This window comes from Nothobranchius furzeri, chromosome 2, assembly GCF_043380555.1.
Source record: "Nothobranchius furzeri strain GRZ-AD chromosome 2, NfurGRZ-RIMD1, whole genome shotgun sequence".
Taxonomy (NCBI): Eukaryota; Metazoa; Chordata; class Actinopteri; order Cyprinodontiformes; family Nothobranchiidae; genus Nothobranchius; species Nothobranchius furzeri.
Genome location: NC_091742.1, coordinates 72725546 through 72743993, shown reverse-complemented (window position 1 = coordinate 72743993; position 18448 = coordinate 72725546). Strand labels below are relative to the sequence as shown.

Sequence of the window (18448 nt, the reverse complement as noted above, 5' to 3'; positions counted from 1 at the left end):
CGGGAAAATAACACCTCTTCTTAAGCAGAGCACGACGTCGCCTCAGGTCCTTCACCCTCTGCCGAGCCGGTGTCGGTACAAGATCTGCTCGGGTGCAAGATCAGCTCGGAGTCCGTCGACTGCCGATGACGTTAAAGTAGTTGATTGGCTGAACATGAACCTGAATTTATCCTCATGTAATCCCCTTTTCATCTAATTAACGGTAGTGCGACTCTTGTTGCGAATGACCACAGTACCAATTCTTCTGTACTGAAACAATTGCCCCTCGGGGATGATTAAAGTTTTTTTAATTGAATTTGAATTGAATTACGGAATTACGTAATCACGTTACGTTGGTCCAGGCAAATCTTTCTGATGGAAAGATGGACAACTTTTACAAAGAAATCCATCATTACCTCTTTGAAAATACACTTTTAGCATAGAGCTGCATGTATATTAGGACTGAACGATTAACTGCATGTGCAATTAAATTGTGATGTGACAAAAGGAGATTTTTTAATCGCAAAGGCTGCAATTTGGCAGCGAGTGGTTAGCGCAATGCTAATATACATGGAAAAACCCATAGGAATGCTAATGCTAATATCACCGATTACATTCTTACGAATTATGAATTAGAAACGTGCCAAATGATTACATTTGGAGTCTAATAGAAAGTAAAACCACCATCAATCAAATAAGTACAGACAGGTATTTTAGTAAAGCCAGAAAACTTTTAACTCCAGCTAGCAACTATGAGCGTAACTGAACTACGCATGGACAAGATATACGGGACACACTTCTTTCCTGCAAATACAATTTCACAGGTGTTGCTAATACCTATGATCCTTCAAGGGATGTGCTCAAAGAGGAGTTCAACACAATATAGTGTTTTATTTTACAAATACCATTATAAACACAAACTTAGGTCTTAAGAAACATTTAAATAACGAAACTGCTAAATTCTTTCCAACAGTATAGATGTGTAGTGTATTTTGTCCGAGTGGGTTTGCCGTACTTTGACGTCATCTGCAGTCGAAGGACCCCGAGCCGATCTTGCACCCGAGCAGATCTTGTACCGACACCGGACTGAGCTCGATAACATTGACCCAGCACAGCCACTGGGTCGTTGGAGCTGCCCCGTGACTGCCTGATGGAAAACCAGCAGGTTTCATCAGACTCGTAAAGTTTCTTGTTTTTGCTGGGGACCCCCTGTATTTTACCGCTCCCTCCTGCAGTCTTCCCCTATTAACATTTAAAATGATTCTGTAAATTCTGTGTATCAATAGAAAAAATCTCTGCCTCTGCCAGCTGCAGTAAATGTAGTTTCCAAATAATAAATAAGAGGTGCATTCATCTGTGTATCTCCTTTGATCCGCATTAGTGATATTCTCAGCACCAGAACAGTGAAGCAAAGAAACAGATTCCTGAGTTTGTTAGTAATTTTATTTATTAGGTGCATCTGACCTGTTCTATTCTCTGAAATGAGATCAAATTGGTACTTCTATGGGTTGTCTCCTCTCTGCACTAGAAAATTTTACTTTATTTAGAGACGTGTCAATTTCTCCCCAAGCCCCCCCGGCCCCACCGCCACAGCTGGAAAATTCCTAGGGGAAACACTGCTCTTTTCAACCACTATTCTGAGTTTCCCATTCACCTGCTTCCATGGGACCTCAGTGATGAGCTCTAAGCATGAAGCAATCCTTGCGGTGCTTACCTCTGAGGAGAACCTGGGAACTACCCCGGGATGGTAAATTTAGGAAATACTGTTTACCCAATTACCCAGTCTAGAGTCCCATCAGGCCATGACATCATTACAGCAAGACCCTGGTATGTTGCTGCTACTACTTCCTTACTATAGAAGTTTGGAGAATTATGAGACGAAATGTGGAGTCTTTGCATTTGAAAACAAAGCTGCATTCAGTTCTCACCTAGATGTTTTTTCAATTACTAAATTCAGACTGTGAGACTAAAAGTTTGCTTCAGCTTAGCCAAAAGGGTTCTCCAGTGGGTCAATATCTTGCTAATTTTCATGTGAAACTGATGCTTTACGCTCCCATAACCACTCTCTTTCAATTTAGGCCAAATAAATCCTGGCACTGTCATCTAATCTAATTGTCGTGGTCATTTAAGGAATGAGAAGCTGCTCGGTGCATCAGTTAGTTAAATAACTTGCTGCCAGCTAAACCATAATAAACACTGCAGTAGGAAGATGTCCAGATTTTTATTTACTTCTCAAAGATTTTATTTTGATGAAAAACCTTGCATCAAAGCATTTTTGATGTTGAGAGTCTGGATAAGCTGAATAAGTTCAGAGTGCTGTACCTCTTTCATGTGTGTTTTCACTCCTCAGTCCCTGAAAGCCTCCTTTGGGCATGCCCTGCAGCAACATGGAGGACAACTTCTGATCCAACTTGTCCGCACAAGAAACTTGGAGAGCCTGAAAAACAGCAATCCTTTTTTTTTTAAAGTTCTGTACCTTTTCTGTTTGAAAAGTCACTAAATAAACCACTGCATCAAAAAGCAGCAGCGGCAAAGTTGGAAATCTATACAGAGGCACAATAAAAATGTCAGGTTTCATTTAGGCACACAAGCATCAGGCCTCACTTTTAGTTTGGCCAACTCTTCCTCCGGCGTTTGCTCCCTCAGCAAAACAGATCTAATCAAATCAAGTGTTCATTACAGGAAGACGGAGGAAACCTGCGGTTCCTTCAGCGTAGGAAAGCAAAAGGAAAACAGCTGAAATACTGTATGTTGATTTGATGCTGCTGTTCCACCTCCTCCTGATGGCTTCTGGGTTAATTACAAGGCAGAGTTGTGCAAAGGTAACTAGACAGGATAATATAATAAAGGCTCAAGTTCCTGTTGGTGAGAAGATAGAAAAACAGAAGCAGCCCTTGTACTACATGACTGAGCAAAACATTTACTGCACCTATTTGAATAATGTTGTTTGGGCTTTATTGAATGTTTGTTTTATATGCAAACAGTGTTAGCTTTACTTTTTACAGCCTCTATAAAAGAAAGAGGACTGGAAAGGAACGTTCGTTGAAAGGTTAGTAAAGAATGGATTCAAAATAAATTGATAAAAAATGTATTTTTTTAATGAAGCCTGTGTTTGTGCAGGTTTTGTTAAGCTAACACTCTTATACGAATGTTTCAGATAAGCAAACACATTTAAATATCAGACATGAGGAAGTTTTTACATAATAGTTTTGTCTATTAAAGCTGGGGTACGTAGTTTTAAAGCTTTAAAGTAAAACTTTAAAGTTTGACTGTCTGACCCTGTTGGTAAATGGCTGTATTTGTATAGCGCCTTCTTAGGGTTTTATAATAATAAGAGGTTTTATTTAAAAGCACCTTTCTGGACACCCGAGGTCATTTTTCATTAAGAGATTAAATAGAATAAAACATTAAAAACTGTTTAAACTTAAAGGGACTTTACAAAGTTTTGAATTTTTATGCTTGCGATTGCCCCCTCAGGCCAAAAGCGTAATGGCAGCTTCAATAGTAGGCTCGTGCACGAGGCGCGCTTGCTGTACGTGCACACTCCTTAACGAAAATAACAGCTGAGACAGTCGTGTGTGTGTGTGTGTGTGTGTGTGTGTGTGTGTGCGTGCGCGCGTGTGTGTGTGTGTGTGTGTGTGTGTGCGTGCGCGTGTGTGTGTGTGTGTGTGTGGCCCGGAGGACAGAGGACAGGAGAACACGCAGCTAATTAATTCAATCTTTTGGTTCTGTACCTTTCTCTTCAGCACAGCCGACAAAGGTTTATGATGGGTCAGTCCTCCTGCATGCTCAGATCATTCCCTTCCCTTGCTTGAAAAATTGTTCCAAAATGAAAGTTGAACCCACATCGTTTTTATCTGTGAATTCAATGCCGTTTGGCGAGTCTCAAATAAAAATTTGGGCATCTTACTTAAAAAAATATACCATTAATGTAAAAAATACACTCTAAATAAATTATGTTCACATCCAGAATCAAACCCGGGTCTTCTACACGGGAGTCCACCATCTTACTAGGTGTGCTAAAGCACCAGTGACATCATTTGTATCTGTAACATTTATATCCTTGATGACTGCTGAAACAACGTTCAAAGAACGGTTCAGAGCGAAAATGGCTATTTTGTTGCTAATTTGCAGGAAATATCTAGAAGAAAGTTCTACAGAAAGTAGCTAAGGGTCCTCAGAAATGTAGCTAGGTTCGTCACTAGGCATTAGGAACAGCGACAAAGTCGCTGAGTTGGCCCTACCTCACTCTCTGCTGCTAAAGCTATGGATAGCAAATGCTACGGGCTATGCCTGAGCGTGAATGCACATGAAGCAGCCTGCTCGACCCGAGCATCTCTCTTTTTCTGTGATTTTACAGAAAAATAGGCAATCACAGTAAAAATGCCAGGGCTCATTCTACAGGACCAGGGCATTGCAGGAGAATGTATGAAGAAGAAATTTATTATTTCTATACATGTTTTGGCTGTCAAACTTCCATAATGCCCCTTTAAAGCAAATACTATAAGACAGTAGAAACAACCAGCGATACGCAGTAGTGAGACTATGACGGATAAGCTGCCCTGAACAGGTGTGTTTTTAGCCTGGATTTTAAAAGAGGGATGAGAGTCAGTGTTTCGGACGTCAGGTGGCAATGAGTTCCAGAGTTTAGATGCAGAACCGGCAAAAGCTTTAGTGACAGGACGGGAGAAAGGCATTGCAAGATGGATCGATGTGGAAGATCGGAGGGAACGAGAGGAGGAAGCAATGTTAGGAATGTCACATGGATATGGAGGAGCAAGATTGTGAATGGAGTTGAATGTAAAGAGAAGGAGTTTAAAAATGATCCTGAACTTAACAGGCAACCAGTGGAGTTCTTGAAGGGCTGGGTTTGAGTGACTGAGTGATTGTGTGGGCCACTGAGTTCTGGATGAGTTGAAGCAATTTTTGAAGAAGGCCATAGAGGAGAGAATCACAGTAACCAACACGAGAAGTTACGAGACTATGGACCAGGATGGAAGCAGCACAGGCAGAGAGGGAGGGATGAAGGAGGTTCATGTTGCAAAGGTGGAAATAAGTGGAACAGGTGACATTACTTACATGATCAGGTGTGTGAGAAGGTGTCTGTTTTCTGAATCGTCTCTCGTCACTTCCTGTGCGGTAAGGTGCTTTAAGTCGATTCCTGTTTTCAGTGTTGTAAACCGTGTAGCTGTTTGGTGTTTGTGGCACGCTAAAATTGATCTGATTTCTCTGTCCTGGGACGTTTCTGAGTTATTGTAGCTCGTAAGCTTGCTAAAACACACATTTTCTGTTGTTCCACCGAGCAACCAAATTTCTCATTTCTAATTTCTTGACTGCCTTCTGCTTGTCAAATAAAATATAAACGGTTTGAAAGTCCTTCTGCAAAAACTCACCATGGACAATTACAACAGTCATGGGCAGCACCAGGCGGTAGCTTGGTGTTGCTAAAACAATGGCCAGATTCGGCCAAGAAACGGCGTAGTAGCCCCAAATACTGAATCACCCACTCTACTCTTCAGTCCATGCCGTTGGACACCAGAGAACCCGTATAAGATCATAGGCCATTTCTAAATATGTGTACTCATCTGAACTTGTGTTCTCACGTCCTCGTGAAACGTCATCAACGATGGCCCAAGTAGAGCCCTGCACTGAAGCCCTAGGCCCTCGGGTTGGGTCGGCCCGACGGCCCTCGGGCCGGGCTTCGGGCCAACGACTGTGCAATTACCTCGGACATGGGCCGGGCCGGATGCCTTTATTTTTAATCGAATTCATTTAAAAAAATTGAAACACAAACGCAGCAGTAGAGCCCTGCGCGGGACTGTTTTCTTCATCCCGCTCCTGCCCGCTCCCGCTGAATTTCTGATAATTACCGCCTGCAACTGCAACGTGTTTGGAAAACACTCGCTTCAGTGGGAGGAATCTTCCTGCATGCGCTCTGGTTCTGCGATGCGCTCCAAACCCCTCTCCACAACTTCAGCTCCCTGTGCACATATGCGCTGACAGCGAGCTGCGCTGAGCAGCTCAGATGTTCAGGTGGGAATCTTTTCTTGGGTGATTTAGCTACATCTGCGATGTGTGTAACGAATAAAATGTCAGTTCATCTGCATGCGTCGGGGTAATTATTTCTATTCTGGAACTATCCGGTCAACTCAAGCCCTGCTTTTGACTGTTCTGTTTTCTTGTGAAAATTGTTGGAAAGAGATCAAATTTAACTTGATTAACACCAGAGCCAGTGCGCCGTCATCTCCGTGACGGTAAACGAGGGAAAAACAAATTGATCGGATCCTGCACGTCTTTTAACACATTGGTCAGGATTGACGCACTTTGTTTTCATTTAGCTGGTTAAAAAAAAAAATTCGGGCTCGAGCCGGGCCAGAGAATCCTGTAAACGGGTCGAGCTGGGGCTCCACCCCCTCGGGCCAGGCCGGACACGGGCTCAGATTTTAGGCCCGTGCAGGGCTCTAGGCCCAAGTACTGTTCTAATTCCTAAGTATGCATCATGGCAAGTTCACTCCAAGTTCCCGGATATGTCCTTGTTCCACTCATTGTATTAAGGATGCATCAATGCGTCCTTCTGCGGACTTGGGGCAGCAAGATATCCCATAATGCATTGCGCAGAAAACTGTTATACTCCAAACATCAGAGGAGGAAAACTCAAAACTTTAGTGTTTTATATCAGAAATGCAAATAAAGAAAATATGAAGTTGCCTGTTGTTGTAAATAATAGTGTGTAACCTGTCAAATCTGCTGTGTGCATTTGTTTTTTCAGACTCTTCACAACCCATCAAATGCTAATTAGCTAACCCACTATCAAAATAAAAGCAGCTGTGCTTTAAATAGCTCTGTTTTATAGAAAACTATAAATTGTCCTCATTTAACAGTGGCAGATACTGGTATTTTATCGAGTTTGATCAAAAGTACACAAAATATTATACAAATGATATGTATTCGTTGTTATTTTGTTATTTAAGGGTCAAACTAGACTTTTATTTTTATGTCAGGTCATTTTTTTAACCGTAGCAACATCAAATCAAATAAAAGGAAATCAACTTTGTTTATATAGCACTTTTCATACAAAAAAATTGCAACTCAAAGTGCTTCACAGATTAAAATGGCCCCATAGATCCCATATTCCCATCCCAGCCCCCCTCACCAAGTATAAAACAATTGACAATTACACTCCCCCCCCCCCCCCCCCCGCAAACCAATTTCCAAGGTGAACGTACACTCACCCTTACACACACACACACACACACACACACACACACACACACACGTGAACAACAGAGTAAACAATAGGCTGAGTTCAGATGGGTCAGGTGATGGACGACACATCATCAGCGGAGCCATCTGCCTCGACAGCAACAGATCCACGGCAGCAGCCAAGACACCGGCCCATGACGCCCAGGGAGGGAGGGCGGAGACCCCCACCACTGCCTGGGCACTACCCGAGGAGCGCCCTGGCCGCCGCCGCCGACCACCGGCCCCAAGGCAGAGGGCTCTGCGGAGCCCTCTGCCTCAGGGAACATGCAGCTCTTGTTGCCATGACGCAATGTAGAACAGTTCTGTTCCAGATGCGTCCTCGTCCTTCCATAAGAGACACTCTGCTGTATATTCCAAGAACAGACTTGTCAAGTACACAAGAACGTACTAGTGTACGTGGGTATTGGCAATGGCTATCCTATTTTAAATAAATTGTTGAACAAAAGAGCTTGTCTGAAAACTGCATCTAGTTTTTACCAAGGTTGTCTTAGATATTAAAATCGGTTTGCTGGTCTGAAATATTCAAAGGACAAAAAAATGGTGAAACACATTTTCTGGGCCGCATTTCTCTGTGTTAGGGTTTTTATGCCCTTTCATTTTCTTCTTCCGTGATGATCAGAAATCCCTCAGTAAACAGTGGCCTTTGAAGGAGACACAATGGACACTCCCTCCATGAGACAACCTAAATGTAGACATTCCTCTAACTGAACCAGACCTTGAAAGGCTTTACCTGACACATGAACTGTACCGGGTCTGCCACGTTTGACAGAAGGCAGGTGAGTTCCTCAATGCTCGTGTAGTACTGCAGCTGTGAGCTGCACAGTGGCTTTCCACTGCTGTAGACGGTCACCCTCACATTTCCTGCAGGAAAGTCTGCGGCCGAACACACACAGAAGTCACACATATGCAGTAACACCAGTCAGTGTTTCTGTGCTTTTGCTCACCTGGTGCGCCGACATACAGGATCCGCTCATTCCAGCGAACAGGCTTCACTCTCACTTTCTGATTCCGACCGCTGAACTCCACCTCACAGTCGTCGTCGGCCTCCTCGTTTTTCAGAAGAACAAACACCTCCGTGCAGCTCTGCCAGGCAGACAGTAACAGGAGACTGCTGTGTGAGTCTGCTGCTTTCCGATCAAACACACCGGATTACCAGAGGAGTGTGTCTCACCCTGCAGGGAACTCTTGAGGGAATGACCACAATGTTGGACCTGACCCCGTCTGCTCCAGATGAGTGCATCTGTTGGGCCTTCTGCTCTGATCCAGATGTTCGACATGCCCCTGTAAAACGTGGAAGCAGTTTGTCTTGAAGAGGCACTTCACCCATACTCACTTACCTCTTCGGGTTATTTTTAGTCAAGTAACTTGCAAATTTAGTGTCTTTCTTGCAAGACAGTCATGATTTGCAGCGTTTTATGAAGTGCTGCTGACCAGCTACTGTTTCTTTTTGCACCACTGTGGTGTTTTTGCATAGACGACTGTGACCATGGACTCTCACAATGCATTTAATTGTTCATGAGGGAAATGGGTTGTGTGGGGAAAAGCTACTTTTGTTCTTTGATGTTCTCGTTCAAAGCTCTTTAGAGGTTCAACTGCTGGAAAAGTTCAAGTAGTGGGTGTGAGGTCTGAGATGGTTTTTGACGCTCCTTTTTCCATGCCTGGGAAAAATAGCTACTGGCTATGGGGGGAGGTGAGTGGGACAGTGTGAAACCGACTTGTAATAGAAAACTCCCACAACTCTTAAAATTAGTATTTCATGTAAAATACAAATTTGAGTACAATATTTTACCTTTTATTACTGTGTCATTTAGAAATATTTCAAATCTTAATGGGATGTTTGTTTTCTAACCTAACCACCAATACTACATCATGTTTGCATAATGGGGAAATGTTGCACATGCATGCTATAATGGTATCTTTAGCATATTTGTCAATTTGTTTAAACATTTATTAACTTAATTGTAGTGTCAGTGTGAGCATGCTAACTTTTTAATTGCACGCTTGATTGACTAAATACTTGAAAATGTCAAAAGGTGTTTCCCCACATGTCTGACGGAGGTCCCATATTGGTTTACGTTTGATTTCAAAATCATTTCTAGATGTTTTAGATCATTTGCTTTACTAGGTTGAATTACTAATTTTAGCTGCAATAGATGCAAAAATTTGGAAAATAAATTATTTCATGCCTCTTAACAACGTTCTAACATAGTTTAGCTATAAATGTATGGTGGATGTTAAAAAATTAATAAAGTGGTTTTCTCACATTTGTCTTAAAACCTCCACCAATAAAACGTTTTGGACCAAAAGCAACTACTGTATCATCGGGTTGTTGGTCTCGCTGAACCATTGCACTTTCCTGGGTCCTCCGCTCATTACACACTCACATATTTACCAGCAGAACACCACTGGTGTGAGAGGTTCTCCTCTTAATAATATCAGAGAAGGAGAAACAGCCGGCTGCTACCACTTCAACTTTGGGACAAACTACCAAAAAGAAAAATACCATCTGAAGTCACGGACAACAAAAGATGTTTAGACCTTTAAAAAGGTGACTGGTGTGGCTGAGGTTTTAGACAAATGCAAATAAACCACTTTATTATTAGTGCTATTAATACAAAATATTTATAACTATACTATGTTAGAACATTGTTAAGAAGCATGAAATTATCTTTTAAGCTAGCTTGTTTTGCAGATTTGCCATTATAGACGTTCAGAGAGTAGACGCCATGTTGGCAGGCAACAAAGGTAAACAAAATGAATGGGATCGGCTTGGATTTTACTCCGTCGGAGTTTACTTCACACTTTGAAACTGAAGAAATCTTTTTATATAGTCAGAAATTAAATAGATTAAACATCTCCAACCCTTACCGTGCCCCTGGGATACTTTTTAAAAACGCCAGAAGCTGTTGGAGCGGACCTGGCCAGGGAACGCCTTGGGATTCCCCCGGAGGAGCTGGCCCAAGTGGCTGGGGAGAGGGGAGTCTGGGCCTCTCGACTTAGGCTACTGCCCCCGTGACCCGACTCCGGATAAGCGGATGAAACTGGATGGATGGATGGATGGATGAATGGATGGATGGATGGATGGATGGACAAATAACAGATTTACATGTAAGAAGTTTAAACAGAGTGCTGTTCTGTTTGAACGTATAAACTGAACGCCAAGAGAAATCACTAGTCTGATTTTTTTCCGTGAATAAAATAAATATGTCAGGCAGGAGCGTCTCAGGATCTGTCTGAGATCTGTCTCGGTGAGACAGATAATAGCAATCCAAAGTGCTTTTTATGTGTGATCTGACAATTGATCAACCATTGCTTAAAAATTAAATACAGCTTAGCCGGTTAATTGCTGTGATCATAAGATACGTAAACAGCAGCACGCAGAACTCACGAGACAATGTTTTACGTGATGTTTACTTGTTGCTCTGAGTATCCATCCATCCATCCATCCATCCATACATACATCCATCCATCTATTTTCATCTGCTTATCCGGGGTCAGGTCGCGGGGGCAGTAGCCTAAGGCGAGAGGCCCAGACTTCCCTCTCCCCAGCCACTTGGGCCAGCTCCTCCGGGGGAATCCCAAGGCGTTCCCTGGCCAGGTGAGAGACATAGTCCCTCCACCATGTCCTGGGTCTACCTTTAGGTCTCCTCCCGGTTGGACGTACCCGGAAAACCTCACCAGGGAGGCGTCCAGGAGGCATCCTGACCAGATGCCCGAGCCACCTCAACTGGCTCCTCTCGATGTGGAGGAGCAGCGGGTCTACTCCGAGCCCCTCCCGAATGACCGAGCTTCTCACCCTATCTCTAAGGGAGAGCCCAGCCACTCTTCGGAGAAAACTAATTTCGGCCGCTTGTATCCACAATCTCGTTCTTTCGGTCACTACCCAAAGCTCATGACCATAGGTGAGGGTAGGAACATAGATCGACCGGTAAATTGAGAGCTTTGCCTTCTGACTCAGCTCTCTCTTCACCACGACAGACCGGTACAACGCCCGCATCACTGCAGATGCAGCACGCTCCAGTATTCCCTCACTCGTGAACAAGACCCCGAGATACTTAAACTCCTCCACTTGGGGCAGGACCTCATCCCTGACCCGGAGAAGGCATTCTACCCTTTTTCAAATCAAGACCATGGTCTCAGATTTAGAGGAGCTGATTCTCATCCCAGCTGCTTCACACTCGGCTGTGAACCGCTCCAGCGAAAGCTGAAGATCACGTTCTGATGAAGCCAACAGGACCACATCATCTGCAAAAAGCAGAGACCTGATCCTCAGGCCACCAAAACAGATGCCCTCCACACCTTGGCTGCGCCTAGAAATCCTGTCCATAAAGGTTATGAAAATAATTGGTGACAAAGGGCAGCCTTGGCGGAGCCCAACTCTCACTGGGAACGAGCCGGACTTACTGCCGGCAATGCGGACCAAGCTCTGACACCGGTCATACAGGGACCTAACAGCCCGTATCAGAGGGCCTGGTACTCCATACTCCCGGAGTACCCCCCACAAGGTCCCCCGAGGGACGCGGTCAAACTCCTTCTCCAAATCCACAAAACACAAGTAGACTGGTTGGGCAAATTCCCACGCACCCTCCAGGATCCCCCTAAGGGTATAGAGCTGGTCCAGTGTTCCACGGCCAGGACGAAAACCACATTGCTCCTCCTGAATCTGAGGTTCAACAATCCGACGGACCCTCCTCTCCAGAACCCCTGAATAGACCTTACCAGGAAGGCTCAGGGGTGTGATCCCCCTGTAGTTGGAACACACCCTGCGGTCCCTCTTTTTAAATAAGGGAACCACCACCCCGGTCTGCCAGTCCTGCAGGACTGCCCCCGATGTCCACGCAATATTGCAGAGCCGCATCAGCCAACACAGCCCCACAACATCCAGAGCCTTAAGGAACTCCGGGCGGATCGAATCCACCCCTGGAGCCTTGCCACAGAGGAGCTTTTTAACCACCTCAGTGACCTCAGCACCAGAGATTTGAGAGGCCAACCCAAAGTCCCCAAACTCTACTTCCTCACTTGAAGACATGTCAGTGGGATTGAGGAGGTCTTCGAAGTATTCTGCCCACCGATCCACAACGTCCTGAGTAGAGGTCAGCAGCACACCGTCCCCACTATAGATAGTGTTGGTAGCACACTGCTTTCCCCCCCTGAGGGCCGGATGGTGGACCAGAATCTCCTCGAAGCCTACGGAAGTCTTGCTCCATGGTCTCACCGAACTCCTCCCATGCCCGGGTTTTTGCCTCGGCGACCACCCGAGCCGCGTTCCGCTTGCTATGAGTAATAAGACAGAAAAAGCCACGCCAAAATAAGTTTAGAAAGCCAACTAAGAATCGTAATAAACGCATTTAAAAGAAATACCATATACGGTTGAGGAAGCATTTGTTTAAGTACCTGATATAAAGTGGTCGCTGCATAAGCGAAAACCTTTACTCTCGGGATCCCACAGTTTAATTTTAGCCTGGTCACTAGTGCGTTTTATTGCAATGATCCAACGTTTGGGGGGGTGGGGGTTTGGGGGGTGGGGGTGGGGGGTGGCACAATCTACCATATTTCCCATTTGACTGAGTTTTCTGACAATAACAAATAGCCCAGCTGTGGGCTTCTGCCTGCCAAGATGGCGCCGTTTCGATTTGAACTGTTGCATGCTGGGAGACGTGACGTCAACTCCCGGAGCTCTATAGCTTTAATAAATGTTAAAATTGTCCTTTTAGGGAATTTATGAAGACACATTCAAAATTTTTCATTACAGATTTAATATTGATGCAATACAGATTTTATTGCAAATAAAGTATCAGCCACAAAGTGCACAAACTTTACCTAAAAACTTCTAGCCTTCATGCACTAATAAGCACCATCCGGTATGAAAAGCAGAGGTGCTTAAGGGTTAAAATGTACCTTATCATCGGATCCTTGTCTGAACCCCTTCTCCGTATCAGTGCCGCAGAGTGCTATAACATTTGCATTGCAGTGTGCAATCAGTGGCAGTCTAATTTGCATCAGCTGTTCCTCCGTACTCACCTGTTTAAACAGAAACCCACTTCTCCAAGTTTGGATTTGGAATTGCAGATTGTGGAATTAGGAAAAAGGGAAGATGAAGGCATGAGGGTATTGACAGGTCAGATAGGGACGTGTGGCTTGTTTGATCATGGTAAGAGACATGAGTAATTCAACACACAGTTCTCTGGAAACAGTCAGCAAACACGTTTCTGGGATATTTCAGGAAAACAAGTTGGGTGTACTAATCCTCGTTTAAAACTGCTTGATTTCAAACTGTCATAGCTGTTCTAGTTAATGTCAGAACTCTGTGTGGCTTATCCCTGTTCACATGGTAGGATGACCAGGCTGATTTTTGATCCGTTCCTCCCCTTCCAATTACCCGAATGCTCTGGGGATAATCTTATCAGATATTTCTGCTGTGTGCGGCATAATCAGAGCACTCTGGTCGGTTCAGAGGCAGGTTGGGACCAACCATTCCAACCACAAATCGAGGTTTTAACACATATAACACATAAAACTGAGATCCTCATCTGTGCCCCAGACAAGCTGGTTCCCAAAGTCAGAGACTCTCTTGGTCAGCTTGCTTCTCACACCAAACCTTCCGTCAGGAATCTTGGCGTGACCTTTGACCCGGCTCTCACCCTGGATTCTCATGTCAGTTATCTTGTTCGCTCTTCCTTCTTCCATCTCAGGAACATTGCTAAGCTGAGTCCCGTTCTGTCTCGCTCTGAACTTGAGACAGTTCTCCACACCTTCATCTCCTCACGCTTAGACTACTGTAACTCTCTTTTCACGTGTCTGAGCAGAACCTCCCTGAACCGTCTACAGGTGGTTCAGAGTGCCTGTGCTCGGCTTCTGACCAAGTCCTCCAAATACACCCACATCACCCCGCTTCTCCTCCAGCTTCATTGGCTGCCAGTCAACTTCAGGGTTCATTTCAAGATCCTGGTTCTGGTCTATAGGGCCTTACATGGACAAGCACCATCTTACATTGGTGATCCCCAGCAGGTCCCTGAGGTCCAGTGATCAAAGCCTACTGGTTGTGCAGCACCAGGCTAAAGACCAAAGGTGACAGATCATTTGCTGCTGTGGCCCCCAGACTCTGGAACTCTCTCCCCCTGAGCCTGAGATCAGTGGACTCAGTGGTCTCCTTCAAAAAGCAGCTGAAGACTCACTTGTTCAAGCTGGCTTTTGTATGACCTTCTTCACCACTCTCTCTTTATTCTGCTCTCCCCACCTATTCCACCTTCCTCGGGATCCACTGATTTCCCTCTTTCCTATTCACTCTCTTTCTTTACATTATTTAATCACAATTGTCTATTTTAGCTCATTTTAAATATATTAAACATTTTCTAAATGTGTTTTTATATTTTTACATTTTTTGCTTTTGTGAAGCGCCTCGTGATTTTTATCTTGAGAGGCGCTATAGAAATGATACTTTCTTCTTCTTCATATTAGATTGTCTTGATCTGACTTTGAAGAAGAAACTAACACATTGCCTGTTGAATGTGATGTATTGCCAATCAGACAACAAAGTAACATAAGCATGCTACACTGTTCTCTGCCATGTTTATTCACTCAGGAGCAGCCGGTGGTGTGTATGGCAGCCCCACCTGTAACAGTTTGCCCCAGGGCTGCATTTCCACCACACGAGTGGAACTCTGAACAAATATCATTTACCATCACTCAATCACCACCAGATCTCAATAAAGTAAATAGGCAGAACGTGGGGCCTGTCCTGTACATGCCTTCATCTTACGTTATTAAACTCAAACTGCTTTGAGTTTCAAGTAGACGTCCACTGATCCAGGTTTTTTTTCCTGTGGCAGATACCAATACCAATTTTTAAAAAGGTTTTCATTCTGACAAATTTATAATTAAACCTAAACACGTATTCATTTGTTTATTTTGATTTTTGGGACTAATATGCGCTCTAAGTAGTGGATCTGCTTGTCAAAAAGGTAAAAGACTGCAGTGTACTTCTTGGGTTAAATAATAATCAGTTAATCTCTAGTTTTAAGGCCTTTATGCTGAGATTTCAAATTGAAAACAAAAATTTCAAACTTCATCCAACCAGCCTGGTTTCTCAGACCTTCATTAAGTTGAGGTGGTTCACCCATCCCCAAACCTTGCTCTTCCATGTAGGGTTGGATTCTGAAAGGCCTTTCGAACGACAATGCGAGAAATATTTTGGAGTCAGAACCATACCTTTTCTCACAATGTCAATCACACTGGCCATGTAGTCAGGAGCATCCTGTTCACTGGAGATCTGCAGGCATTCTTCGCCGTCCAAGGGCACCAGCTCCAGCAGTGGGGTCAGACTGTCCACCCCACAAAGCAGCACGACCACGCACGCTGCAGGACTCAACACACGGGACAAGAAGAAGCGTCGCATCTGGCAAAGACTCTCCAGCATTCCCTCGGTGAGGATCAGGAGCTTGCATTTGTAGCTAGACAGCCTCAGGAAGTCGTCCCGTCGGCTGGACATTGTAGAAATATCATAGCAGCAGATCCCATCCTCTGGGATTGGGCCAGTAAAAACGGACAGGAGGTAGCTCGCCCACTGCTTTGCCTCTGTCTCGTAGAGGATCAGCAAATCCTCTGTCAACAAGTAATAAAATAAACCAACAGTCGTTCATTTTCTGGAACAATGGTCATCCAACTTAACTAGAACATTAAAAAACAAATGAAATAATCGAGATGTATAATTTTAAGTGTTGATCATCTCTGTTGTTTACCTGGCTGGCTCATTTCTACAGCAGTGCTCCTGTTGGCAGGTCCTGACACACAGTAGAATGAAAACCAGGAGGGCTATAGTCAAATGCAGCTGAGATAAGAGGGAGTTTCCTGCTGTGTCATTGTATTAACACCTTCAAAACCCCACGCACAAACACCTCTCTGCTCTGGTGAAAAGCTCTGACAATTCTGCTTCAGTTGTGCTGATCAGTTCAGTTCCCCAAACGTGCAAAAATCACAAAATACCTGATTGTTAAAACATCTATGGTTTAGATAGTTCAGTCGGAAAAAAATATCTGAAGAAACTGACTGATATGAGTGTTAATGACACTAACACACAATAATGAGCCAAAACCTACTATTGATGCTAAAACTAAAAATTAAAATCCCACTTTTGTGACTTTGCTCGTTGTTTGACACAATAAGAAGGAAGTGAGCAGAGAAGGAAAAGGGCAAATATTAAAGGTGAGCGTCTAGCTGACAGGTAACCAGAAAACCAAGCGTCTGGGTCACGGACTTGACCAGAGTTTAATTAAGTTTGCGTGCAAGAACCTGAGGCGTGCTACAGCTAACGATCTGGTGTAAATGTCCCCGGTGTGAGCGTGGATAAAACGGATGTTCTGACCTGTTGCACTTACACAGAAATGCAAAAGCTCAGGGCTTCATTAACCGCCGCCACCTGCTAAACAACTGACTCACATCAGACGGTATCTTCCTACCAGCACCAGTCATTTATAGTCAAATGAAGGTTAAAATATAAAAACCAGCCAGTGAAAGCTGAAATCTGCTTCATGCAAATCCCCCATGCTGTGTATCTGGTGACTCATCAGTGAGAGATCAACCATGGGTGCAGTTTCACACCAACTTTGTTCTGTTCCTGAGTCTGCAGCGACCTAATCTGGACATACCACGTGCTGTGTGACACCTGCATCTGCTTTAATTAGTGGCACAATGACAAACAGGAGAGTTCTAAACAAAACGGGACGTTTGTGACCATGTCGTCAGTGTGAACCACCAAGTGTGAAGCTACAAAAGGTGTCCTGAGGGTGGTGCCAGCGGTAAAGATATAGGGCAGTTTAAATCTGATGTTTTCTCACCTTTGAACCGTGAATACTGCCCAAAAGGATTTTCAGATAAAATGAAAAGGCATCAAATTAAAATAATGAAGCAACAGTAAATGTTAGTTCTCTTTAAAATGAGAGATTTCATGTTTCAGAACAAAATGTTGGTTCCTGAATGCTCCATCACAAAACAAATGATCCTGCCTGTTGTCTGCTGGAGATAGGCACCAGCCTCCCATAACCCTGCAAAGGAAATATTAATAATAATTATGGAAATTGGTTGGGAGAAATGATCAATTAATGTAGACCGAATCAAGACCTTTCAGAAGATTTCACATTAGAAATTCAATTTTATATCAATGAGGTTCAAGAAAACCTTTTTATACATGAAAAAACATAGAAGCAGCCACTCACCAGTGTTGTTCATGTCATGCGTGTTGAGCATCTGTTCATCTGGAAATTTTTTTTCAATAAATCTTTTGTCAAAGTCCAATTATCAATGTTGTAATTGTTTTTTTTCTGAGGTAAATGGAACACACCATGATGCCCATTGTTAAAGGTGTGGTTCACTGGACAAACATTTTTAAATGATAATTTCTTATTATAGTTGGTCACTCAATATATACTATAGTTTGTCATACAGGCTGAACATGAAAATAGTCTCCTACATCTATCCCCTGCATTAGCTTCTGATAGAAAATAGACGGTGAAACTCTAAAGCCGGGCGCACACTGTGACTTTTTCACTTTTTTGAGCCGATTTTCCACTCGTGCGAGAATCCACGAGATCGGGGCGAGTTTTGCGCCAAGCGTCGTGTAGTGTACAGGGGGTTACGAGAGGCGATTAACACCACGTGACCAGCTACCGATCAGCAATCGTGAGCTCGCACGGACTTCTGGCGTGTTTAATATTTTGCTCGTCCCTCGTGAGGGTATCACACTGCTGAAGCGGCACTGCGAGCAGCTGCGACCCAAAATGTATCAGAACCGCTCACGGCGCATGCGCAATCCTGCATCAATACCGCTCCCCGCTATTTCCCTAATAACACACGTTCGTTTTAATTTCTACATGTTTTTTTTACTCACAAAGATTGTCAAGAAAGTGTGTTTGTTGTGTTCATGTCAAATTAAACTGATCACAAAACACAGATTTACTTTCTTTATTTCGTTTTCCTCATCCAACCCCCATAAATCGCTGTGTGTCCTCCTGCAGCACTCCCGAAGGACAACAGGCAAAACAAGACAAAAAAGTCTGACGTGTTGTGTAAAAACTGCTATTTTAAGCATATTTTTAGGGCCGACGTGTTGCTACCGGACGTACAGTGTGAGCAGTCAGGTCGCATCCGAGAACTGGGTCGTGCTGTGTGAGCACATGACTCGTGAGATCTGCCCTGCGGGGAAGTCGTACAG

At 44.0% G+C, this 18448-nt stretch overlaps 1 protein-coding gene across 1 annotated transcript in view; it reads right to left on the bottom strand.

Annotated features, from left to right (window-relative positions):
- LOC107377099 (B-cell scaffold protein with ankyrin repeats) overlaps window positions 1-17168 on the bottom strand; it is a 45043-nt gene extending 27875 nt beyond the window's left edge. Inside the window, exons 1-5 of the mRNA XM_054747544.2 lie at window positions 15451-17168; window positions 8414-8523; window positions 8187-8325; window positions 7973-8115; window positions 2302-2416 (exon numbers count right to left, since the gene is read on the bottom strand). Coding sequence (XP_054603519.1) covers window positions 2302-2416; window positions 7973-8115; window positions 8187-8325; window positions 8414-8523; window positions 15451-15730 — 787 coding nt within the window. The 5' untranslated portion in view covers window positions 15731-17168. The remainder of the gene's footprint in view (window positions 1-2301; window positions 2417-7972; window positions 8116-8186; window positions 8326-8413; window positions 8524-15450) is intronic.
- Between the last annotated feature and the right edge of the window lie 1280 nt (window positions 17169-18448).